This window comes from Natrix helvetica (genome assembly GCF_964273705.1).
Source record: "Natrix helvetica genome assembly, chromosome: 2".
NCBI lineage: Eukaryota > Metazoa > Chordata > Lepidosauria > Squamata > Natricidae > Natrix > Natrix helvetica.
Genome location: NC_138552.1, coordinates 38,027,306 through 38,054,396, shown reverse-complemented (window position 1 = coordinate 38,054,396; position 27,091 = coordinate 38,027,306). Strand labels below are relative to the sequence as shown.

Genomic DNA, 27,091 nt, shown 5'->3' with positions numbered 1-27,091 from the left:
GCACAGTAATTAAGATATGAAATATTGAAATATTTTTATATTTGTCTTTGAACAGTCATAGATTAGCAATTGCATATATGTGAATGCAACTTGTAACTGCTTTTAAATGATACATATTGATTGTGAACCTGGGAGTTATAGGCCCAACACAAATTAGGATGTGGCAAGCTGAAAAAGGGTCACAGTTAATTTTGCATTTGTATTACAACCAAAAGCAAACTGTAGGCAAGGTGTGCTTCTCATAAAAATTACATGTAAAATAAACTCATCCTTTCCCAGCTTGGAATATGCTAAATTGTGCTGAGTCTATAATCCCCAGGTTCTCAGCCAACAGACATTGTTTAAGAGCAATTGTGATTTGTATACTCATTTAGATATGATATGTTTATATAACAACATATAAATCCAGTATCCAAACATTCAAACAATGTTCTAAATCTTGTGCTGTAAAAATCAAATTAGGCTTTCTTGCTTATAGAGAAACTGTATTCATGAAGTGTTTTAAATTGAATCAAAAATTTAGTAAAGAGATCAGTGAATATATTCAAGGTTCTCAAATATGTCAATGTGCTACAAAACACTGAGATCTTAGAAAATTGGAAATATATTACTTTGTACAGTATTCTGCAAAAAATTCAGCTCTAAATCCTCTGCCTCTTTGCCAAATATATTATTTCCTTATCACATGTCTTATATAGCTGAAATGAACCTCAAAACATTTCTCTATTTTGTAATTTTAATTAGCCCAAATTAAACAGAGTTCTGGGTAAAGCATTGTCCTAGAACATGTCCTATTAAATCGTTCTCTTCTGTGTCCCTGTACCATAAATTAGCTAATGCACTTTTATACAGTGCTTAGTTCTTATAATTACTGTAACTAACATTCAATTATTATCAAAGGTATACTTACAAACAGATGTTGACATTCTCTAACTTATATTATGACAGTTAACGCTTTTAATAAAGTTTACCCAAAACTTTATTTTTATAACAGAACTTCTGGTACATTGTTACTAAATTTACATACTGAACACATTTTTCTTTAAATGTTACTGGCCTTAAAACAACTCGTGCCAACTCCTAATCCTGTTAGCAAAAGCCATAAGGTCAATGATAAGGGATTGTGGAATTTGTATTCCAAATTATCTAAGGGCGGTAAACTGTTTAGCTCCAATCTACTTAGTAAAGCACAACAAAGCTGCTGCTGTAAAAACATAATCACAACTACATGATTGATAAAATTCATTTAATGTTGCATAGACAAACATACAGCATAACAAAGTCTATAGATATATATTACCTCTTGCCCTGATACTGATATGTAGTCCGCAGAGGAGGAATTTAGCATTCTTCGTACATCCTGAATATGATTCTGGATTTGAGAGAGTACTGTCTGAATCTCACCCCTTCTCTTCCTTATTAAAGGAAAATCATCGAGATCCTTGAATAGTTCAGTTTTGTCCCCAATTCTAAAATAAAATTCAAATTAACTTTTAATTCAATACCATAGATGTTTGTTTAACCCTAACAAAATGAGCAAATACAAAAAATAATATGAATATAATCTAGGGCACTATAATTTAAGATTTATAAGAACCAGAAAAAAAATTATTCAGAAGAACTTCTGCAGTTAGTTTAACTGTTTATGTGTAATGGAGGAGGAGGGGAAAAAGAGAGAGAGAAACTAAAGAGAAAAGAAAAACCCCCAATTCTGTCTGATTTTCAGAGATTATTGTCAAAGATCACAATTCTACACACTAGTTGATCTTAGCCAAAGTCTAAGAAGTGAACTTGCCTGAATCATGCACTGGCTGGAGTAGTAGTATGAGACACAACTCCCTTCATTTTTAGAAAGGCCAAAAAAGAAGTGGTGCATCTAAACTCTAACTAGATCTGGAAAATCTGGCACATCAGTTCAAAATTGGGTTAGGTTGAGATAGTCTTACAGAATTTAATGGGAATTCTAAAAAAACTAATGTAGCATATTATTTAATAATATTTTCAATAAAAAGTATCTATTATCTATGTTAGATCATGTGTATGTGTAAAGAGTTGGGAATGGTGAAAAAAACTGAACTTTTGTTACAATCACTACTTGGTTAAAAAAGATAGTCACTGCATCATACCTACATAGTACCCACTATGCTTAATTTACTTACTTTGCTGCTTCTTCATTAAGTTTACTTAAATATTTTTTTGTTGAACTAAGCAATTCAGGAATTTCCAAGAGGCTTTTATGCAGCAAGGATGCTCGTACTTGAACTTGTATAGCTGGAACCAGTGCTTTGATTGCTGTTTCCAAGTTAGAGAGTGTGTTTACTACCAAGTAGAATTCTTGAACAGAACACTGAAAACATAAACAAATATCATTTAAAATTATCGGTCTTGAGGTTACAATAGTCTTGCAAAACTTCCAAATCTAACAAATGAAGTTCTTTAAGATGGCAAAAAGTCTGTTGTATCAGTTCTAATACTCTGATTATATAAACAAAGTTTATTTTATTCTCTCCTTAATTTTGGACATACACTGAAATATATGCCTCCTGATTTCTATTGTTATGGTAGGAAAAGAATTGACTTCGTTATTAAATATTTAAAACTGAAGTAATTTTTTAAAAAAATTAAATTGTAATGTTAAATACCAATACATAGCTTAAAATAGTTCATGAATTTTAAGAAGCTAGCATACCAGGAATATGAGAAGCATGGACAGTTTTAAGAGTTTAAAATTGCCATTGTTAAAAGCTTAGATATTTCCAATTATTTTCTGCCTTACAATGTATAAAACACATTTTAGGAAAAGTTGCCTGCATTTAAATATAATAGCAATGTGTTTTTTAAATTATCTGTAATCTTACCTTTTTATGATAAATGCTACAGATTCCTCTCTCAATATCTGGAACCTTATACAATAGAGACATGATTTGACCAAGAACACTTGATTCTGAGAAGAGGATCTCAGACACTGCATCAAGTCGGGAATTAATTTCACTGTAAAATATAGGATAAATTAGGTAAATAAAATCTCACTCCTTTTCTGCATTTTCAATAATTACTCCAAACAGGAATAATGATCTATGGATATATAAAAACATGCCTGAAAGAAACAGTTTATCTTATTTTGATGCCAAAAAGATAATATGAAATTAATCAAACTACCTCTGCAAGAAATACCATAAATGGGACGTCAAAGTTCTCCCTGTGTCCAAGATGCACTTTGATTTGACCACTTAGTCTTCTATATCACAAACCTCCTCAAAATCATTAAGTGTTTGCTGTTATTACCAAACAAGCAAGCTTTGAATTTTTTGCTAGGAGAAAACTGCAAACCATGAGACTCCCAAGGAGAGGAAGCAAACCTGTTTTATTTCTATCGCTGTTGATAGCAACTAGGTTGGTTCTCAACTGTTACTCATTTTTTTCCCAACCAAAATATTTCAAAATTTGTCACTTTACATTAATGGAAAAATTCTACTGACATCTCCTAATAATCTCTTCTTCCCATGCCTCAATCTTGTCTCATTACTTCTAATTGTGAAGAGAACTATGGTTTCTCAAAGGGTTAAGTCTACATTAAGGGGTTTATGGGTCCTATTACTGCTGCTGTCACCACCTTCAACCTCATTGCTGCCTGCACCAGTCAGCTAATTAGCACAAACACTAAAAGTTGTTTCCTTAACCTAGCTGGGAGATGGACCTATCTCTATCCAAATTTACAATTTGTAAATCAACTTGGTTTCATAAAAGTCATTACTGTTCATTTTTATCAGTAATTCATTATATACAGTCGGTATTGGCAGAAACATGCAGATTTCATTATGTAATTTACAATATAGTCCAGTCTGAATTAAGAGTCTGATAACATATTATGACAGACTCTAAAGGCTCTGATCCTTTGCTGTAAGGTTAATCTGCACTTTAATCATTTTCACATATGGCTATGATACACAGTTCCAATAATCTAACACCACCATGGCAAACACTCTGCTCGCACTAATCCTCAGTATTAAAAAGGGAGAGTACGAGGGAAAGGGTCAATAGGCACAATCTGATATCAAGTGACCTATTTTTCTACCTCTCACAGAATCATGTTTTGAAATACTGTCCCAAGAATTATGCACTATAAAATCATAGAGGATTATCTTCATCTTACTTAACAGAAAAAAAACATACCAATATAAAAGGCACTTTAAAATGCTTTTTACTTCAGTTCTATGGCAGTTCTATGACAAATAGACTACCACAGATATTATCAAACATTAGCAATTCAAAAGACATTATTTTTGTTTTATTTGGCATTATATTATACTATTATAATTTATGTTTTAAAAAACTGCATTTAATATAAAATTAAATTATATAGAATTGTGATATTTAGTTTAAATTATCTATACATTTCTTTATTCAACTGAATGTAATATTAACCTGATTTCAAGCTGTACAGAGTGACAAAGTAAGACTAGGTGCAAAAAATATTAAATAACCACTGAATACAACAAATGCTATTAAAAATACATTTGTTAATAGTATTTTGTAAGTATTGATCTATGCAGAGATTTAAGAATAGTCAAATCAAGTTCCACATTTTTATATAAACATAAAAATTGGGGAATAAAATTGTTACTAAAAAGCTGAACATGGTACCTTTCAGTGAAGGATTCATACACTGCTAACAAAGGATAATGAATGTCTGTAAATGATGACAGAAGTCTACAATTTTTGTAAAAAACTATGAGACTCCCAAGGAGAGGAAGCAAACCTGCTTTATTTCTATCGCTGTTGGTAGCTACCGACCTCCGCTCCTTCCGACAGAAACTTAAGACCTACCTGTTCCAATTAGCTGGCCTGGCCCATTTATAGTCCCATTTATACTTCCTGGCAAATATTTTTATTCTGGGATAGTTTTTAGGGGTGTTTTAATGTATTTTAAATTCTTAAATTTTAAATCTAACTTTAACTATTGTACAGTAAACTACTGCTACCTCCTCCAGCCACACCTATATTTATTTATATTTATATTATGTATATTTATTGTTTTTAATATGACTGTACACCGCCCCGAGTCCCTTCTGGGAGAGGGGCGGTCTAGAAATCAAATAAAAGTTAAAGTTAAAGTTAAAAGAAATCTCAAACTAAAAATGGAGGTAACGGTGGCAAACGGATGCAGCATGGATGGCTATTTGTATAACAAGAATGAGCAATACTAATTTCCCTCATTCCCAAATGTAGGAGTAAACTATTATTAAGAGTAATCTAGATTTTGCCAGAAACTAAATTTGCATATCAAATTGTATAGTAATATTTATAAGTATTTATATAATTGAACAAATTTCTTCTGTTATATTACAGAAGAGAAGACATTCCATATAAAATAGGGTGGTTTTAAATAAATGATATTCTCAGTTCATAAATGCTTAAGCAAAACAAATTCTACTTGATTGATGAGTAATATTGTGGATGAGAGAAATGCATATAAGAAAATGACGAATGCACAAGAGGATGATAGTAAAATGTTACTTAAACTATATAGAGAAGCGAGGTTATAAAGGAGATAGTCAAAGAGAATAAGGAATGGTTAAGATTAAAGGAAGAATGCAAATACAGTATTATTTTGATGGAAATAATTGATTTTTAGGAAGTCAATAAAAGGGCAAAATGAAATACTCATGGAGATGGAATGGAATTAAAAATATGTAGGAGGAAAAATTAGTGAGGGCCAAGAAAAAAAACTCAATTCCTATATATTTCATATTCCTAACTAGGGCAAAATAATCAGCATTCTGGTCCTTATCCTTAGAGAAATAGCCAGCTCTTCATAGTTGGGGCTGACACAGATGTATAGAATGCTCAATTTCTGTATTCTTAGTATCTGCTTATAAATTATGTCCTTTTTTTTCCAGTCCATTGATTAATCTACTCAAGCCATGTCTTTTAAATTTCTATTGGCTGATATTCAGAGAATGTAGGAACTCTGATACGAAGTCTCACATAGTTTTGAAGATGATTGGGTCTCTACTTTTCCCTTTTATGAATATTGGAACTATGCTCCCTTTTCTACAATGTCCTGATATCTTACAGTTCTCTATGCGTTTTCAAATATTAGACTCAGTTGTTCTAGATCACCTGTCAGCCCTTTCAACAATCGAGAATTAATTCGCATATCCCTGGAGTGGTGGTTTTCTTAAAACTTACATAATAAAAGTTCTTCATAAAAATAATTTATATGATATGTGTGTATGTGCACAATCACATGTATACATGTATATAGGTATATAACATACATATATAATTTTATTAAGAATTTTTATTATAATAGTAATATAATGTAAATTAAACTTAAAGAAAGAAAAGAGAATAGAGACAGAAAGACTTCGTCTCTTTCAACCACCCCACAAAAATTCTGACAATTCTATGAGGTTACTAACATTTTTTATGAAATAACATTTTTTCAGAGCTGATGAACACCACTAGTGAAAATATTCATGAATGCATTTAGGATGATTATGTGTAAAATGCAGATCTAACTCTAGCCAGATAAATGACAATCAAGGACTTTTGTTATGCATGAATAAAGTGCAATTTCAGCAACATGTGCCAAGAAAATGAGTAAACCAATGAAAAAAGATGAATTATTAAATGCTTGCTTCACTTATGTATTGATTCAAATACAATAGAAGGTATAACAGAATAGTAAGATGTGCTGATACTTACATGGCTTTATGAGTTCTAATTAACTATAACTTAAACATAACTTATACAGAGCTTATACATGTTTCTGACCACTTTGAAATGTAACACTGCACTTAAATAAACAATTTTGTAGCATTTTCTACCATAAACACTTTATATCTGAATACTTACCTATTGAAAATCTGTAAAGAATCATTAACATCTCTGAGGAATGTATAAATAATTAGACCATAACAACCTGGATTTAATTATAAATTTTCTATGGAGTTGAATCCAGAGTCCTAAATGTTCTTCTGTTTTTTACATCAGTGGTCTTATACAACAAGGGATCTGATTGCATGTCTGTTTTTTTATCCAATTTATATCCACTACAAACAAAAATACTCTTGGCAGGTCACCTTCCAGGACACTTCCATGTTCTTTTTATAAAAACAATCGTCCAATCATGCTTTTCCTCTCCTAGTTTTGCATTCCTATACTGCTAGATTCATTCAGTCCTATAATTAAGTTATATTGTTTGAGCAATTTAATAAATTACCTAAAATAGAATTTCATTGTTCCCACGTCATTTTTATTACAACAGATTACATGACTTTATTAAATTCTCTAAATGCAGTACAACAGACCAGCCAAATGCATTCTATGTTTTACACTGCTTCTGAAAGACAGCAAAACATTTATGGTACATAAAGCTTTTGCACAACTATGAAAATCTGTACTGCCTTTTCTGAGACATTAGTGAGACAATGCACCTGGGGCATTTTTAATATAGATCTTCAGATCTTTGTTCTAGAACAGCAACATCTGCCTATGCAACAGGGTCAAGCAGGATAGGCTCTCTCATCATTCAGAAGTGCCAGTTGTAGGGTCATGGAAGCCGGCCTTCTGTTTTGCTCTCCCTCTTAAAACTTGCCCTGGACATTCATGTTGCCCCTTTCCCATTAGCATTCAGAAATCTATTGATGTGAATGCTCAAACAAGCCCAAAGGGATAGATGGCAGGTGAATAAGATGTTTATTCCTCAAAAATGGTTTTAACTGAGCGAGGGGTTGCAACTATTTCTAGGTTCTTATATTGTGAATGTATCATTTTGACTATATTTTATTTTGCATATCTCCAAATAACAAAGGGAGAATTGTTCGCTATTCAGAATGAATCTGATTAGAGCAACCCCAAAGCCTGATTAATTGATTAGATGGATCAGATAAGATAAAAATACAAAAATATAACATACTGTAAATAAGCATTCTGTGAAGAACAGTTTGAATACAGAGGGGTTTTTTTCATAACTTGTGACAGCAAGACTACAACCATATTTTTGTCCAATGTATATTGGATTACCAGCCATGCTGGCTGGGCAGTTCTGGGAGTTGAAGTCTACAAGTCTTAAAATTCCCAAGTTTGGACACCCCTGATATAAAAGAACTGCATTTATTGGTGATTAAGTAATCCGTTTACAGTATCTAGTATAAGAAGAGGTTCACCTATATGAAATTAAATTCAAAACTACGTATTATAAGTTTCCATTATCTCTATTAAGTTTTAGTATCATAGCTACCGCAGCTTTGCTTATACATCAAAATATTTTATGATACTAATTGCTGATCTAAACTTCCTTACATTTCACTATAGAAAAATATTAAATCCTTGGTCTGGATAAACTCAGTCCAACACCGGATCAGCAACTGGTTCATTTCACATATACAACATATTGATATGTTGGCCTTTCTTCTCTGTTAATAGCCCATTTACACATTTTCCTCAAATGTCTTTAAACTATTTTTCAAATTTTCAGCAAAATTACTACTGTATCTAGAAGAAGCTTTAGTCATAGATATTCCTCTTGGGAAAAGATGAGCCATCTAGCATGGTTTCATAATGAAAAGCTGTTAGCAGAATGGTTCTGAACTACAATTATAGCACATTTAGCTGCAACCACAGTAATTCATCAGAATGCTAGGAGAGGAAGCTGGTTGAATACACACTGATTAGGGGGGGAAATCAGCTTTTCTGATAGATCACTGTAGATAAATTGCTGACAGGTCAGTATTTTACATAACATTCCATGTTTGAAGATTTAGCAATCAAATAGCGACCACGAGGAACTAAAGTCCTCCCTTTAAGGATCAGTTCATTCCAGTTTACATTCCATCAACCTGGAAGACATTAATGGAACTTTCTTTGAGGAAGCATAATGGCAATTTATTGCAAAAATATTTTATGCAGTTATCTGACTGCTATTACCAAACTCTGTTATGAGTATAACATAAGCAATAAAAATAGTGAGAGTATCACACACACACACACACACACACACACACACACACACACTACTGGACATTCTCTTTCTATTAAGAAACACTGAGCGACAAAGTTGGTTTGAATGCCAAGACTTTTTTCTCTAAGCTTGTATTATTCAACTCATCTAGCTTCTTTATATAATGGTACTCAAAAGTTAAATGCATTTGGGCTGATCCACATCAGTGATTTGTTTGATAATAAATACCTGGATTTCAAGAGAGGCTGTGTGACCCACTTCTTTAGTTTTCGTCGTCCAAATGGAGTTTTTGTATGATCCAAGATAAAGAAAAGACTGCCTTTGGTTTTCATATCAGTCTAAAATAATTATAGGCATTAAATTAATAAATTGGAGGATAAGTTCAATATAAAATATGAATCCAAAATAGAAAGCAACTCAAATTGTTAATTCTAGAAGAATGAATGCGTTGTAGAAATATTTTAGACATACAGTACCAAATATACAGTATCAAAAATCATGCAGTCCAAGTTAAACATCTGCTTCCATTTTTTTTCCTTTTAGTTTCCTTACAAATAGTTTACACTGTTAATGCCAGTGATACTTTCTGAGGCAAGGGGAGACTAGGAGTTATGTAATGAATCTTACAGGTCTAATTCAGTAATTCCACGGCACATCTCTGTAGAATCATGATTTTTTCCAACTCTCTAGTCCAAGCCAACATTGACAGAGCTTCAAAGCCCAAAGAATGACAACACCACTGTTAAAATCAAAGCAGTGCTAGAAACCTCACCTTAGAAATTAATGTGCCCAGGACTTCAGCATCAGTAATTGCTTCCAATCAATGCCAGCTGTGCTCAATTGAGGCCAGGCGTTTTAAATATATAAAAAGTCTATCGAAATAAAGTAAAGCGCTGGAACATGTATGAATTCAGTCAGTCTCTGATAAACTACAGAATGTAGAGCTCAAAGTGCTGAACCTTGATTCTGACACTCAAATTTTGACTATTTTACTGCTGATTCCACCATAAATCATGTATGTTTTCTGCATATGTCAAATCTGGCAACGCTCATACCTTACTACGTGAAACCTAGAGAAAATTTAGATGAAGGTAAAATCTTATGAAATGTTTTGTCCAAGTCTGTTTGTTACTCTATCCTCCTTAATTTGAACAGAAATACTGGAGAATATTGGTGAAATTAATGTGATTTAACCCCCTCTTGTTGCATAGCCATTGAACTAATTGCTAATCCATTTTTTCCAATTCTTTCTAAAGCTTTTCATTTCCAATCCACTTATTCATTTACTTTCTGATTCTCCTCTATATAGGCCTACATTTCATAATTTTAAAAAGTAAAAACATAATTACAGCTATTAATGTCTGGTTTCTAATTTTTAAATTTTACTTAATAGGTAATGAAAAATCCCATTAGTTTTCAAATTCCACTTCAGAGTCATTCTCTTGCCTCTTTGCTACCAGATTGAGTAACTCCACTGTGAAAATCTTTTTTTCTCGATAGCATTCTTTTTAAGAATTACCAGCTTCTAGGATGTGGCATTTGATTTAATTTTACTTAATTAAAAGGGAGGTGAAATGGATAAGTAGACCAAAAAGGACTGGAAAGAATAATGTAAAGTTTAAGTCACAAAGCACATAAATACATAAGATAACTCTTCCTTACTTGATTCCGCAAGATTTCAAGATTCTTTAACGTAGCTCCATTTAGTGTCATATATTCATCTTCACTTGATAACTTCTTAAAATTACTTTAAAAAAACATCCATAGTAAAGATACAAAACAGTTATTGGCACTCTAAAAATAGCACTTAACTTTATACATTGCAAGAAAAAGACAAACTCGGAATAATAGTTATAAAAGAACATGTGATTCATTTTACTTAATACATTAAATATTGCAATTTACATTAATACATACATTTTCATTAAAAAAAACTTAATTCTAATTTAAAATTCATTATACATTTTTAAAAAATTAGTGATTATAGTGGCTTTCTTCACTTTTTAGGTAGATAACATGTTTCATGTCTCATTCCTATATATTTCCATGATGCGCAGTGGTTAGAACGCAGTATTGCAGGCTAACTCTGCTCATAGCCAGGAGTTCACTCTTGATCAGCTCAAAGTTGACTTAGGCTTCATTCCTTCCGAGGTGGGTAAAATGAGGACCCAGATTGTTGGGAGCAATATGTAGACATTTGTAAACAACTCAGAGTGCTCTAAAGCACTATGGAGGGATATATAAATATAAGTGCTATTGCTATCGATTTTCATAGTAAATTTAAACAGCTTCTTAGGTGAGTTAACTGAGCTAATTTATTTCATATGGGATTGAAGACAACTGATTTCTAATCAATTGTCTTCATGCTAGGCCAAAGACGCTATGAATCTAAAATCAGAAATCAAGAGTTAAAAGGCAAAGCTAGTAAACTCACAACTGAAGAGGAAAGGAAGAAGACTGCCCTAAGGACATCTTAAAATTCTTCCAGAACTTAGAAATGTCTGGTTCACCAAAGGTACATTAACAGGGAGTCCTTTAATAATCAATCGTTTTTCCTGTTCTTTGGACATTGGAAAATTGTCTAAATCAGGAGCTTTCATTCAGCTAAGTTTGAAAATCTGAGATAATTAGAAGAAATTAAGTCTTTTTCATAGCTGCCTTAAGAAGCAACAAAAGAAAGATGAATGTGAGGTATTGCCAGCACATGTCACTTGAATTCTGTACTATTAGAAGCAACAGATTCATCTGGCTATTTTTTCAAAACTTACTTAACTCCGTAGATATTTTGTTTTCCTACCAAACTGTTTATTACAGTCTGCACAGTAAAATATATTGTGCTTTTATTTCACTTCAGCAGATTGGCTGAATATTTATCCTATCACTTACTTAATATTATTTTTTAAGGTATTAATTCAGTGATACTTTCATTCCTCTATTATGATGTTGCTTTTGTTGTTGTTACTTCTTAATATGCTTTTTATGGTTGCTTTTTTCTGACATACTATTGGATTGAGAATGAAGATTTTAAATTGGGCGTATGAGTGCCTTTGAGTCATTCTTGACTACTGGCAACTACCGTATTTATTCGAGTATAACGCGCACCCCTAATTTTCGATTAAAAATCGGTATAAAATTTTGTTTCACACCAAGCATTGCAATTGACAAAAAAACGTTGTTAAACACGTGCGGCCATGATAAAAATCATTTATTGACAACGTAAACTGGTATAAACACAATACCGAAATAAAATTACCGGTAACAATATTTATTTAAAATGCTTCAAAGTCAGATTCAAAAGCAATGCTTACCGTAACGTGTGAGCGAGGCGAGGAAATGAAGCGGCGACCATACAGCGGATAATAAGAATTCTCACCCCCAGTTCGCGCCGCCCACTGTACGCGACGAGGGGACGTTTTTTTTTTCTTCGCCCTCGCGTACAGTGAGCGGCTGCAGCCCGGAAAAGGCACAGTGCGAATTTACAATTCGCCTGCGCCCTCAATGGACCGGCCGCCACTGCCACCCCACCCCAGCCCTCGTTTATAACGCGCACCCAAACTTTGATTTCTTTTTTTGGTAGAAAATTTTGCGCGTTATACTCAAATAAATACGGTAAACAGTCAAGTTCAAACAGTTTTCTAGGCTGTATTTTCAGAAATGATTTGTTAGTAACATTGTTGTCATGAATCTGCAACAATAATTTACAGATTGCACTGAAGGACATATTGATATAGGTATATAGGTATATATTGTGTAGAACTAAAATGAATTGCTGATACCATTAGCTGGAAACATAGCTTTAAATTTTTTCTACTTCTCTAGTATAGTTTTCATGATAACTTGGATATCACAATTATAGTGCACTTATTTTGTGAAACAATATTTCCTGTAGTATGTAAATCAATTTAACAACGGTTTTAGTATCTAAAATTAAAACTATTTACCTGGGGTCATAGAGTATCTTCTCTAAATTAAATTCTTTAAGGTACAAGATTACAGCAGCCAAGGAGCACAACACCGATTTATCGAACTTTAAAATCTGGGACAATGCTTGAGAACCTGGAAAAAATAGCAGCTTGTAATTTTCCAAAGTGGCATCTTAATAATTCCTGTCACATAATTATTTTCTGGACTACCAAAGAGCTATGTTCCTACAAATTTACCTTTTCTTGGATTTTTATTGAACTCATTTATTTACTCACCATAAAATACTAACAAATTAATTTATATGAAATTGACTACTAAAAACATTTCTAAAAAAACAAACAGGATTTTGTTAAGAAACAAACAAGGATCAACATACTGTTCAAATTAATAGTGTAAAGTTGAATTTTTGAACTAACTTTATATTTTGGTTTAAGGCATTGCTAACTTAGAATTCGTTTTTCCCAGCTTAAAAGAATAGGAAATTTTTCTGCTACTAAAACACTGTTGCATGAAAAATAAATAATATATAAGTACATATATTCATCTTAAAATCTATTCACTTCATAAATACAAACAAATATTTTGTAAATTATGTCAAACTAACATGACACAAAGAAGTTTTATAAAATAATCAAGTCACCTATAATACACACAATTGCTAATCAAATAAATCTTTTTGGATTAGGTACCTGTGCCATCAAGTATTTGACTGCCATAGAAATCTGTAATCATCTTAAAAGCACTTCCGTACTCAAAATGTTCATTTTTCATTCTTTCAATTCGTATTCTGTCATCTTGTAAACTGTAAAAAAATAGACATTTTTAACTTTACTATGCTATTACATACAGCTGAACAATAGCAAAAGCTCTCATACTTTACTTCAGCATTCAAACAAATGACTATTTTTCCAAGTGAAACTTTTAAAATCAAGTTGATTTGAAAGGTGACCTTTCCTTAATGCATTTTGAAAGGATTCACTTTCTACAAATTCAATTCGAGGAAGATTTAGAGTTCTGAATGTGGACTTTAAATGTTACTCTCTTTCCTCGAGCTAAGTCCTGCAATATTTACATTTCTATCAAAGTGACAGTAATTGTCATTGTCACTGAAGCATTTGAATATATTTTCCAAGGCCTACCAAGTGCCAGTCTGCAGCAAGTTATTGACTGTATTCCTTTACCGTTCATGGTAGTTCAGGGGTGTCCAAACTTGGGAACTTTAAGACTTGTGGATTTCAACTCCCAGAATTCCCCAGCCAGCATGGCTGGTAATCCAATATACATTGGACAAAAATATGGTTGTAGTCTTGCTGTCACAGCATGGCTGGCTGGGGAATTCTGGGAGTTGAAGTCCACAAGTCTTAAAGTTCCCAAGTTTGGACACCCCTGTGGTAGTTCCTAAAAAGCAGAAGCTATCCCCCACCTCAACATCTTGTCAATTCTAAGGCTGGTTGTTCTATCTGCTGTCATTAGTTTGGTCTCCTTTATACAGGTAGTCCTCGATTTACAGTTCATTTAACGACAGTTCAAAATTACGACGACATTGAAAAAAGTGACTTATGATAGTTTTTCATACTTACAACCACGTCAACATCCCAATACTTGTGTGATCAAAATTCAGATACTTGCAGCTGCAAGTATTTTTGACAACTGCAGTGTCCTGGGGTCCTGTGATCCATTTTTGCAATCTTCTAACAAGCAAAGTCAATGGGGAAGCCAGATTCACTTAACAACCTTGTTAGTAATTTAACTGCAGTGATTCACTTAAACAACTGGGGCAAGAAAGGTCGCAGAATGGGCAAAATCCACTTAGCAACTGTTTCGCTTAGCAATGAAATGTTAGGCTCAGTTGTGGCATAAGTCAAGGACTACCTGAATTTAATTTTAGTCCTAATTTTTCACTGTGCTTCTTTATCTTTATTATTTGATCTGACATACGCACATAGCATACTAGTTTAATAATTCTTTTTGTAGAATTTTGAAAAGTTAAATTGAGTTATAAGCAAACATTCCAAGTATACATGTTATGTATGTATGTACTGTATTTTTCGGAGTATAAGACAGACCTTTTTTCCTCAAAAAAGAGGCTGAAAATCTGGGTGCGTCTTATACATCGAATGCAGCATTTTTTGCCTCCCGAAACCCTGCCCCCTTCACCAAATTGGCCGTGCATACCCTTATGGAGGCTTTCAGAGAGCTTGTGGGGCCTGGGGAGGGCAGAAATGAGAAAAAAACTGGCTGTTTCCCCCCCCCCCCAGCCCCCAGCAGCACTCTATAAACCTCCATAAGGCTATGCATGCCATTTTTTTGACAAAAAAATGGCCCGGTTTTTGCAAAAATGGGCCATTTTTGGGAGGTTTGCAATGCAAAAACTTTTTTTTCCCTTTCAGATTCGAAAGCTTTTTAGTTAGCGTGATTGATGAGAATTAGATTGATCAAGTGCTGTGCCAGCAGAAATAAAGGTGCTGCAGATTGTCAGCAATTTCCTTCTCCAGCACATGGAATACACCTGGAAACATCTACCTACCCACTCTCTCTCTCTCCCTACCTGCCTACTATATTTCTCTATCTATCTATCTCTTTCTCTCTCTCTATCCCTCTACCTACCTACCTACCCTCTCTCTCCCTCCCTCCCTACCTACTTACTGTATTTCTCTATCTATCTATCATCTATCTATCTATCTATCTATCTATCTATCTATCTATATATATATATATATATATAACTTTATCTACCTACCAACTCTCTCTCTCTCCCTATCTACTGTATTTCTCTCTATTTCTGTATCTCTACCTACCTACCTACCTACCTATACTCTCTCTCCCTAAATACCTACTGTATTTCTCTCTATCTATCTCTATTTCTCTCTCTATCCCTTTATCTACCTACCTACCTACCTACCTACCTACCCTCTCTCTCTATCTACTGTATTTCTCTTTCTTTCTCTCCCTCTCTATCTCTCTACCTACCTACTTTTTTAAAAAAATTGCCTCTTCAAAACCTTGGTGCATCTTATACTCCAGTGCGTCTTATACTCCAAAAATATGGTATGTATGTATATGTACTGTATGTATACCAGTGACATGCGGTGAGGTTTATGGCTGGTGAGGCAGCAATTTTTTTAGGCTTGTGGACTTCAACTTCCAGAATTCCACAGCCAGGCATGCTCAGTTCCGATTTAAAGTAACAGCATTTGTTTTTCTCCTTTGCGAAAGAAGTTTACTTTTTTTTTTTCCTCCCTCCACCCTCTCTCCAACACACACACACACACACACACACACAAGTTGGATTGGACTATCTCTCCTACCCCCTTCCCTCTCTCTCACTCACTCTCTCTCTCAAAGTATGTGAGGGGGAGGCAGGAAGCCAGCCATACTGGAGCACACACACTTTCCCCCAGCCCCGGAAGGATCCAGCCCAGCTTCACTGATTACAGGTTTGAAAAGGCAACGTGGCTCTGCCTGCAAGGAAGAGCACAAGCAAGCCAGAGTCCTTCCCTCCAGCCTTTGCCCAAAGCCCTGCACCAGAAGGATGAAGTTTGAATTCCTCCCCCTCCCTCCGACCCACACATATCTTTTCCAGCTGTTTCAGATTTCAACTCTGCTCTTACCTCGGGTCCTCTTGAAGAAGCCCCGCCCAAACAAGTGCCTTCTCCTATGAGGCAGGAGAACTGGGTGCCTCCCCTACGTCAGGAACCTTTAGGCTTTTAACCCTTGCTTAACTTAAGGGTTAAAAGCCTAAAAAATCCCGACATAGGAGCGGCACACAGTTCTCCTGCCTCATAGTAGAGGGCGCTTTTTAGAGGCTTTTTTAAACAGTTAAGCAGTCATCCACGGTGAGGCAGGCTCAGGCACCAACTAGCTCAGTCTGACCTCAGCTCTCGCCTTTTTCCCTTTACATTTTTTTTTCTTTTCATGACGACAGTGGTGAGGCTGTGCCTCCCCTGCCTCCCCTGACTGCACGTCACTGATGTATACACACCCACACACACACTGAAAAGAGAAAAGACACTGGAGAATTAGTGGTGATAGCTTTCATTAATGTCTCAAAATGATTTTTTATTTTATAAATATTACATTCAAGAATTGTTCTAGAAATCTTGGCTTGATAATGCATTATCTTCATACTATGGAAGTAATATAAGATCTTTGATGAAGATCCCATCCTATCCCAATAAATATTATCCTTATCTATATTTGAAGTAACAGCCATATAAATCGATATAGGGATAAGTGGTAGGATTCCAGATCAGAAAACCTAGTACACCATTAAATGATTACTTATTATCAAAACAAAGGGTCAAGAAAGATACATGTAAGGACTTGCTCACTTCTCATACTTACAAGAATCTGAACAAGACTTTAAAGTAATGTTTTGAATAAATAAATATCAAATTGTTCTACTATATAGAGGCTTACCATACAGAAGTCATTCTAATTATAACCTTCTCAGTCTGATCTGACACATCTCTAGGAAGAATAATCTCAACTGGCTGCAGGCGTAGTATTAGATTTTCCAACTCTAAACGAGCTATAGAATCTTGAAAACTGTCAAACAGAACCTCTCCTGTAGTAGGCTGGACTGCCTGAAAAAGAATATAGCAACTTCTTAAATAATTTTCAAGTTAGAATAACTGTGAAACCTTAAGGCATCTTATTTCCCTTTCTTTCGCTCTCGCTCTCTCTTTCTGAGTTTAATATACCAATTTAGATATAGAAGATTCTAAATAATGTTTATTTTTTATTTACATGAATAAATGCCAATACAATATATAACTATTATTTGTCTTCAGTCATAAAGATGTCTCAAGGTATTTCCCAGAAGTACTTAGCAATCAAGTATTCAATTGTCGTACCAACTAAGACCATTATTAAGATGACTTCATCAATTTTTTAAAACTGCTGAACCAGTGAATATCACTGCACATGGTATAGTTCGTATTACATATTCGTTTCATATATGTACTAAAACTCAGTTTTTATTTATGATCCTGCTTTTAGTTTCATCAAATTCCAAATTCTGGGATCCAGTATTTGTTTGTTTGATTGATTGTTAAATTTATTTGCCACCTATTTTGCTGTGAGGCTACTCTAGGCAGCTTGGTGTTTTGAAGTTGCTCAAGATGCTACTTTATAGATACTCTGGATTATGACTTAAATGAACCTTAGCCAGTTAAGTCAATGATCCTTTTGTAAGATAATAAATGAGGGGAGAGTTAAAATCAGTTGGGGAACATTGGTAAAACTGTCAAACTTTAATAATTCTCCAGATTTTCTTATATAAAATTAAGTTTGACTTGAATTAATTCCACTTTTTTTTCCTGTTGAAAGCAACAAGGCTCCAGTGGAATGTATCAGCCCTTACCAATCTATAAAAGTTTTATATAAAACCAACCAACCAGGGTTAAATCTATTACTCCTTGTATTATACTATTCAGTACAGTAGCATCTGTTAAAATGCAGTATTTTCCACTTTTTCTTCCCATCAGTCTCCCCAAAACTATTTCAAAAATATTGGGCAAAGGGATCAGTTTGAAGTATAGGTGAAAAGAATTGACAAAATAACCCTAAGCTTTTATCCATCCTCTCTATAACCAACCCATTCCTGAAGGTACTCTGACCCTTAAAGTTCTTGTGGAGCCAACAGAAAAGCAACAGCTGAGAAAGTCCCCTTCATAGCTGGTGCTGCACTGTAAAACAAATTACAGTGGTACTTCATTAATTGGTTCTGAGAGGTGCGATGAGTACCAAAAATGATGAGTACCAAACAGATTTTTACCATAAGGAATAATATACTGAGTCACAAGGTAACCGACACCAACCAGTTCTAGCTAATGCATTGAGTACGAAACAAACAATGAGTACCAAACAAACAATGAGTACCAGGACAAAATGTTTGCATCAAAATGCATCGAGTATCAAATTTGATGAGTTTTGAAGCAGTTGAGTACCAAGATACCCACTGTATTTTATCTGTATTGAAGTACAGCTGGATACACTGTGAACAATTAACATTTATATAGCTACAATTATAAATTAAAACTTTTTAGAAATGCTTACCACTACGCCTAAAACAATGTTGTGATTCTTATGGTTTAAATTTTCTTTATTTTCAGAGATGCAGAGAAGATAATTATCCCAGGCATTAGAAGATATTTCCTCAGCCTCCATTGAGTTATCTAATTTCAACAGGGGATTCAAATGTAGCAAAGTGTTAAAGGAAATTAATTCTATATGTACTTTTTACATAGCCCAAATACAATATGCCGGTCTGAAACTTTTACTTTTATACAAGGCCATTTCATGAATGGCCATTTTATTCTCTACCTAGTTGGGATGGAAACCCTACATTATTAAAGAAAATGTGGGTGAGTTTCCCCCAATTTATTTTACAAACATCTAAATGTTCCTTGTGTCACTTTTTTAAAAATCAAGAATGTCCAAATGATTTGTTCTTACTTTCATAGATTGCATTTCAAATCCCCCAAATCACTTTTCCCCTAGCCCCATGGCACTTTTTGAAGCAAATAGAATTAAAGTTAAAACTACATCACATTCATGGAATGAGTTTTTGTACAATAATCTATACAATAAAATGCTATTTTAATACATAGAACACCACAGCAGGATAACCAGTATCCCTAATATGGGCAAGTTTGAAGCAAAACAGAAGAAGCAGGTGTAAATGTAACTGGAAGAATAAACAGAGTATATTTCAAACTAATGAATAAGAGGCAGACGAAAATAAATGACATCAATATAATTTAACATTCATAGTAAAAGGATATCTTCTCCTAGAAATGTAGCTTTGGTATACAGTGAAGTTAATTTTCGGGTAAAAAGAGAACTTTTGTTCTCTCCAACAGCCTTCAAAGCAGCAGTTTCCATTTGTTTTACTACTCCTACCTGCAAGAGAAGCAGAGAACATGAAGCACTGGAAAACATTAAATAAAAATAAATATATTGGGCAATATAACTTTTTTCCCCCTTTCGGAAAGCTCTTTAGTTAGAGTAGATTGATGAGAATTACATTGAAACAAGTCTTAGGTGTTGCAGGTTGTCAGCGATTTCCTTCTCCAGAACATGGATAAATACACCTAGAAACATCTACCTACCTACCTTCTCTCTCTCCCTCCCTCCCTACTGTATTTCTCTCTCTCTATCCCTCTATCTCCCTACCTACCTACTCTCTCTCTCCCTACCTACCTACTGTATTTCTCTTTCTCTATCCCTCTATCTACCTACCTACCTTCTCTCTCTCTCTTCCTACCTACCTACTTTATTTCTCTCTCTCTCTTTCTCTAACTACTCTCTCTCTCTCTACCTACCTACTGTATTTCTCTCTCTTTCTCTCCCTCTCTATCCTTCTACCTACCTACTTTTTTTAAAATTTGCCTCTTCAAAACCTTGGTGCATCTTATACTCCGAAAAATATGGTACTTCAAAACCAAATTAGATAATAGTTTTGTCTTGGGATTATAATTACAAACTACTGTTCAGGAACGGTCACTTGGTTTGGAATATTTTATTTGAAAGCATTCAACTCTGAAAAACAAGCTAATATAAAACTACAATTATATACGTAGCTTTGGAAGCAAACCTTGTATCCCTTTGCTACAAGACGGTGAACATGAACAAATAGTCTGTGCGTTGGTATGCTGGCAGTCATAAAATTGTGATTTTTATTACAATATATATTCAACTCCTTGGCAGCAATCTATAAAATATAATTACAGATAATTAAAATTTTATTCTCGTAGAAATGTAGATACTACAAAATTCTTACGTGCACACAGATACTCCTTGACTTACAACCACTATTAGCACTGAAACTTCACTAAGGAAATGGTTGATAGAGGCAAAATCAAAGTCACATTTGATTTTACTACCTTTTTTTGCCACTGTCATTTAAGTGAATCTAGCTTTCCCCATTGACTTTGCATATTGGAAGCCCCCTGGAAAATTCATAAATGGTATGTAATTCCAGGAAGCTACAACACAAGTAAATACATACCAGTTGCCAAGCAGTTCCCCAATTTTGATCACAGGATCAGAGAGATGCTGCAACTATTGTAAGTGCAGGGATCAGTCGTAAGTCACATTTTCAGTACTACTGTACCTTTGAACTGTGCTAAGGATATGATCGTAAATCAAGGACTAATTATATAATAACTACTTAATGACATTTACTGAAATATATTGAATAATTTAAAAAGTCTCAAAAGATTAAATAATACTTCAACCTTATTAATATATTATAATTTTATATAATTCTGTCTAGGCATACAGCAGCATAAAAGAGGAACTTAGAAGGGAGGTTAATCATAATTTTGGCAATACTTACCTTGTATTTCAAGAAAAATTTAAAATTAAAACACGCATACACAAATTCATATCGAATACTTGGTAAAAAAATAGCAGACTTGCAAATAAGTTGTTAAATAGATATATAAGCACTATTTGGAACCAGGAAAAAAAAGAAGCTCTCTGAGCCACTAAAAAGCATGCTGCTATTGCAGCTGTAACCTCTCTACCAAGATATAAACCAATGTTTGCTTACAGCTCCTGTCCTACTTGGATGTTTATAAAGTATCATATGTTACCTTTCTGTAGATAAGCTTTTCAATCATTATGCACAATATTAGTAACAGCAACATATAACTATAACGCCATGCCATTCAAAGAACAGCCTTACCTCTGCATCATCTCCAAAAAATCTGTATTTATAACCACACTCAATACACAGAATAGCATCCTTATACTGTTTTTTTAGTTCTAGGAACTGGAGCTCAAGAGGTGTATATACAATTTTGGTTGTTTTTTTAAAAGTTGTATCTGATGTATTTCGGATATTTTTAGAGCTTGTATTCATGGTGAAAAAGTGGCAGATATCTCTTCCCTATATGTAAAATGAAAATATTAACAAGAAAATGTTTAGCAAAAGTATCATTATTCAGGTAGGAACATGAATTATTATAGAAATAAATTCCAGATCACCCTCCTTTCATTAGTGACGGAATGCCAAATCTAACTCAGGAAGTAAACACAATTGGAAGCCCTCTCAAATTAACACTGCAACAGTGTAGAAAAACCAAGAGGTGTTTACCGTGTTTCCCCAAAATTACGACATGTCCTGATAATAAGACAATGCCATATTTTTCCTATGGGCAAAAATATATGCCCTTCCCCAATAAGCCCCCTGGACACCCTCCCTCCAGCCAGGCAGAGCGCCACTCACCAACCTAGCGATATCCCGAAGGCACAAAGCCGGAGGAGCCAGGGGGAGGGGGGCAAAGGCGCTCACATTGTTTGACGCCTTTGGGATACCACTAGGTTGGTAGGTGGCGCTGTGCCCAGTTGGAGCGGGGGGTTGCCGGGCAGCTGGTCTCACGAGCAGCCGCCCGGCAACACCCCTTTCCAGCTGAGCAGAGCGCCACTCACTGACCCAGTAATATCCCAAAGGTGCTAAGCCACGTGGCGCTCTGCCCCGCAACCCCCCACTCCAACTGGGCACAGCGCCACCCACCAACCTAGCGGCCGCCGCCGCCCCGCTGCCACTGCCACCACCATGCTCCGAGCATAACTGACTTCCAAACTCCGCAGATCCACTGCCGACTCTTCCGGCAGTGGCCGCTCTGAGACTACGCTCTATGGTTGTGGGCTGGCTATTGGAAGACTTCCCGCATCCAGGCCACAACCCAGAGCGGCCGCTGCTGGAAGACTCGGTAGCGGATCTCTGTAGTTTGGAAGCCTGTTATACTTGGAGCATGGCGGTGGCAGTGGGGTGATGACAGCGGCGCTCTGGCCCAGCCCTGCAGGGAGAGTTGGGCATGGTGAGGCAGGGAGGCACGCGAGCTGGAGGCAGAACAAGTGCTCGCGCAACCTCTCTTTCCAGCCGGGCAGAGTGCCATGCAGCTAAGCGCCTTTGGGATATTACTGTGTCGGTGAGTGGTGCTCTGTCCGGCTGGAAAGGGGCATTGCCAGGCGGCTGCTCATGAGCGTGATCACCTCATGGCGGCTTTGTTGCACTGCTGCAACAGCGCAACACAGCCATTTGCCCCTGAGGCTGTGCCCAGCTCTTCAGGCGCCGGCTCGCAAGAGAACAGCCACCCGGCAACCCCAAACCAATAAGCCCCCCCACCCGATAATAAGGCCCAAGCAAAATTTGGGCATTCAAAAGAAAATAAGACCCTTTCTTATTTTTGGGAAAACATGGTACTTGGAAAGACAACTATAGCCAAAAATCTGGTGAGCAACTAGAAATATTATCATAGCAGGAACGCTACAGAGCACAGAGTACACAAGCAATTTAGAGAAGCATTTGGACTGGAAAAACAGACACAACAGAAAAGACAGTTAAATATTTTGTTCCAAGATGGAACACAGTGAGAATAAGGATGAAAAATCAAGTATCTGTGGAGTCCTTGATGCTCTCTGAGCTTGGCTGTTTTCTTGCAGACATTGGTCTGTCTTCTAACATAGAAGGTGTTACTTAGTTGGGTAATGAAATCTGCAAAGAAAATTCAAATTACGTGAACACCAAGGACCCCACAGTTCAACTCTTGAGCTACAAATATCCTCTTCTAAAGTCAATGAACTCAAATCATTATCCCCTACTACTATGATAGTACTTAGACTGTGTCCTCAAAGAGAAACTGCCCATTTTTATTATTACTTTTTCCTAAGGAACTAAGCTTTCTTTATAACAGTCCTGTTTAATGGATGCATTTTACTACATTAACTATTTTAACCCAAATTGCAAATTTATAAAAATTCTCTAGCATTTTTCTGATAATTTTCTAGCTCTGCTTGTATTGTTTTCCAATTATATCTTAACAATGTATAATGTATTTTAAAAGATCAAAAACTAAAATAAATTTTAATGATAATTTAAAATTTGCTCTAAGTAAGAAAAATTGCAATCATTTTTCAATACTATATAGAATAATTTACTTAGATATCCTTGAAAAAACCAATGATTTATTTAGCTATCCCACATGTAAAATTCTCAGAATAAGTTTTTTCAAATTTAATATGGTTTATTTTTATAGGAATAGATAACTTTGCATTAGAAAACACCAAGATCTGTTAAAATCATTACTTAAGCCCCATCATGGGAGATGGGTGCAAGAACACATGTCTCTTGCTTTTTATATAATCTATCAGCTATTCCCAAATAAAACAGAAAAGAAGAAAGAAGAAAATGAGTTTCCTAACCCTTTTCCCTATCAGAACGTATTTTTTCTCCTATAAATTACTCTAAAAGGAAATTTTCCCATTCTAATGCTATTTAGCATAAATTAAGAATGTAATGTACTCCTTTTCAGGGAGCAATTATAAAGCAACTTTTGATCCAAAGCCACTTCTACCCTGGCAGAAGGAATATCCATCAGAAAACAATTGAGGTGTGCCTTAGGATCACATATTAAATAAGGCAGACAATTAAGATCAACACATAAAAGTAAATTTTTCAAGGAGAATTCAACTCCTAGGAATTTCAGACATGTCAATGTAATTTTCTTAGCAGCAGTATCCATTTTTCAGTCTATCACACAACCTTAGGATTTTATGGTGTTGGCTTTTCAAAAAAAGCCAAGCTCAGCAAAGAGCTGCATCTATAACAATTACTTTATGCTTATTCATGCTATTTCACATGTTACCTGGCTCCCAAAGAGACACATATACAGAAATGTAGTCTATATCTAATGTGTTTGAATATATGTACACACACATAAAGTATACACATACTCATACGGATATACTGTAGTTAGTCTTTATTCACCAACTGACTTCCAGCACATTGCCATTTCTACCCATACATAAAATCCTGATACAATTAACTGAACTACTTAGTATGTACTATCTTCATTATTCAATCTTACAGATAACTACCATTGTCACTTATTCATTTGTAATGGAGAATATGATGATACAAGATTTAACAATAGTAAATTGCTGTCTTAGCATCTTCAAGATTCAGTCAATGTTCACAATTAAATTGTAACAGCTAAATCAAAAAATAGCAAAGAACTGATTACCTTACTTATATCTGGGGGATGTAAAGTATCATTTGTTTCGCTGTTTCCACTCACAGAATGTTGGCATTTTTTCAAAGCTACTGACTCTTTTCCATGAAAGGTTTCTGAAGAAACTCTATTTCTTGGAGACTCCAAGCGGCTAAATGCTCTCAATTTCTCAAAGGTTTCTGAGCATATTTCAGAGCGCATACATTTGTTTGTTTCCCCTTCATTAGCAATATAAATAAAATGTTTTATCTCAAACATACTACATCCAAGGAATATTTTTCATCATTCTTCCATACACATTTCTTATCCAATAATTATGCTGATACCTATCCTGCTCAGTAGCACATAGCTTTGGCTGTATTATATAATGTCAGTCTTTAAGCTATATTGCTTCTCCCTTGACAACAGTGCAAAAATAGGGATTTTTAAAAATCTATAAACATCCTGTCTTATACACTAGTTATTTCTTGATCTTTTCATATCTATCCAGAAATCTGCTACCAAAAATCATTCATACTTTGCTCCTTTGAAAATGTAATGTTGTCATTAATTTTCAAAAATCTCTTATTCTGTTCCTTTAGAAGAGTACACATTTATGACAGTCTAAACCAAATAAAGTCTAAACCAAATAAAGTGGCAGAAAATATAGATTTACAAATATTAACAGTTTAAAATGTGTACAAAATATGATTGAATATCAAACAACAGGTATAAATGTTGAAACCTATTTTGGTTAAGTTTCAATTAGGTGGTAGATACTAATGTATATGACAGTGAACTTTGTAAATAACAAGATAAAAAGCAAAGGAAAGTTCCTTAATTCTATTTTGCTCCTAGATTTCTAGATAACCACAAAAGCCGCAGTTACAGAATATTTCCCAATTTTTGTGATAATTCCTGGACAGAAAGAAAAGAAATTACAGTATTTAGAACATACCTGTGTTCTGCGTATCCACTGAATTATTCTCTTCTTTTTCATACTGTAGGGACTTTGAGGATTTGTCAATATATTCTTTGTTCTTTACCAGTTTTTTCTTTTTCCTATCAGGTTCAATAATCTAAATAAAGAAGTTTTAACATGTTTGTGAAGTAATCTGTTTTGCATTCAATTAATAAAAGCCCAAAAAAATCAAAACAATTGAGGCTTACTGAAGTTAATCATCCTTGCTTTTGATCTGTGATTACAACCATAAAGCTATTTACTTGTACTAATCATCCATAACCAGACTGACAAGCCTTTCTAGTTTCCAGAAAATTAAACCAGAAACCAAGATTGGTAATTGATTTCAAATTTCTGATTCTTATCACCTGAAGACTGGGTTTGGGTATTGGGTTTTTTTTATCCAGATAGGCTGACTTAATGAATTATGTGAACCAATGTCCATCTGGTACTATTGGAATGATGTTGATATTTATGTTTTCTCTCATACATAAGGAAAACAAACTATTTGAATCAGCAGTCAACCATACTGAGAAAATGTACATTCTATTTCATACCTTTATTTATGAATGAATTTTATAACTTTTATAGCATTTTGAATGTGCAATATAGCACAATGATTTAAAATGCATTTACTTTAAACCAAGATCTTAATTCAATAATAACTGAACTTTTTCTTGCTTAAATATGAGACAGTACCAACTTTCTTCGTCTTATAAATACAAAAATGATCCTGAGATCAGATTCACCAAGTCAGGTTAAGATGAATCTGTATCTTCTGGAATAATACACTAGATTTGTGTTATATCAAAACAAGCATATACACACTACTCCATGAAATTCATCAAGTAGCCCAATCAAATTGTTCACTCTTTCTTAGTACTCCATGAATTTTCTATAAGAACATACACATCTATTTGAATCAATTTCTTAGAAAAATGCACTAACTTAATGGCTGGAGAAGATGCGTCCTCTCTTTCTGCTTTAACAAGCAATTCTCAGCATCACTCAACGGAGGCAGTTGCCTTGAGGGGCTGCTGGAATTGCCTAGCTATGCTTCACAAGCCAAATTAAGTACAGCAGGGATACTATAGCTCAGCTTCTAACTCTTAACAAAATGGCAATAAGCAAAGATACTGAAAAATGCCATCTCAGTGCTTATCCGTTTTTTTGCAGCTCAGGTATGTTATGCCTGAGGCTGCTGACATGAAAGAGGAACCACGAGTACAGTGC

The 27,091-nt window shown here is 34.7% G+C and overlaps 1 protein-coding gene across 2 annotated transcripts in view; it reads right to left on the bottom strand.

The window, feature by feature from the left end:
• MSH3 (mutS homolog 3) overlaps positions 1–27,091 on the bottom strand; it is a 49,397-nt gene that overhangs the window by 20,706 nt on the left and 1,600 nt on the right. For both annotated transcript variants that reach the window (XM_081941087.1, XM_081941088.1), the window contains exons 2-15: positions 25,856–25,976; positions 24,931–25,136; positions 21,588–21,791; positions 20,493–20,609; positions 19,681–19,798; positions 18,953–19,095; positions 17,312–17,478; positions 13,582–13,694; positions 12,910–13,024; positions 10,631–10,715; positions 9,197–9,306; positions 2,859–2,991; positions 2,160–2,347; positions 1,301–1,469 (exon numbers count right to left, since the gene is read on the bottom strand). In XM_081941087.1, the coding sequence (XP_081797213.1) occupies positions 1,301–1,469; positions 2,160–2,347; positions 2,859–2,991; positions 9,197–9,306; positions 10,631–10,715; positions 12,910–13,024; positions 13,582–13,694; positions 17,312–17,478; positions 18,953–19,095; positions 19,681–19,798; positions 20,493–20,609; positions 21,588–21,791; positions 24,931–25,136; positions 25,856–25,976 (1,989 nt within the window). The remainder of the gene's footprint in view (positions 1–1,300; positions 1,470–2,159; positions 2,348–2,858; positions 2,992–9,196; positions 9,307–10,630; positions 10,716–12,909; positions 13,025–13,581; positions 13,695–17,311; positions 17,479–18,952; positions 19,096–19,680; positions 19,799–20,492; positions 20,610–21,587; positions 21,792–24,930; positions 25,137–25,855; positions 25,977–27,091) is intronic.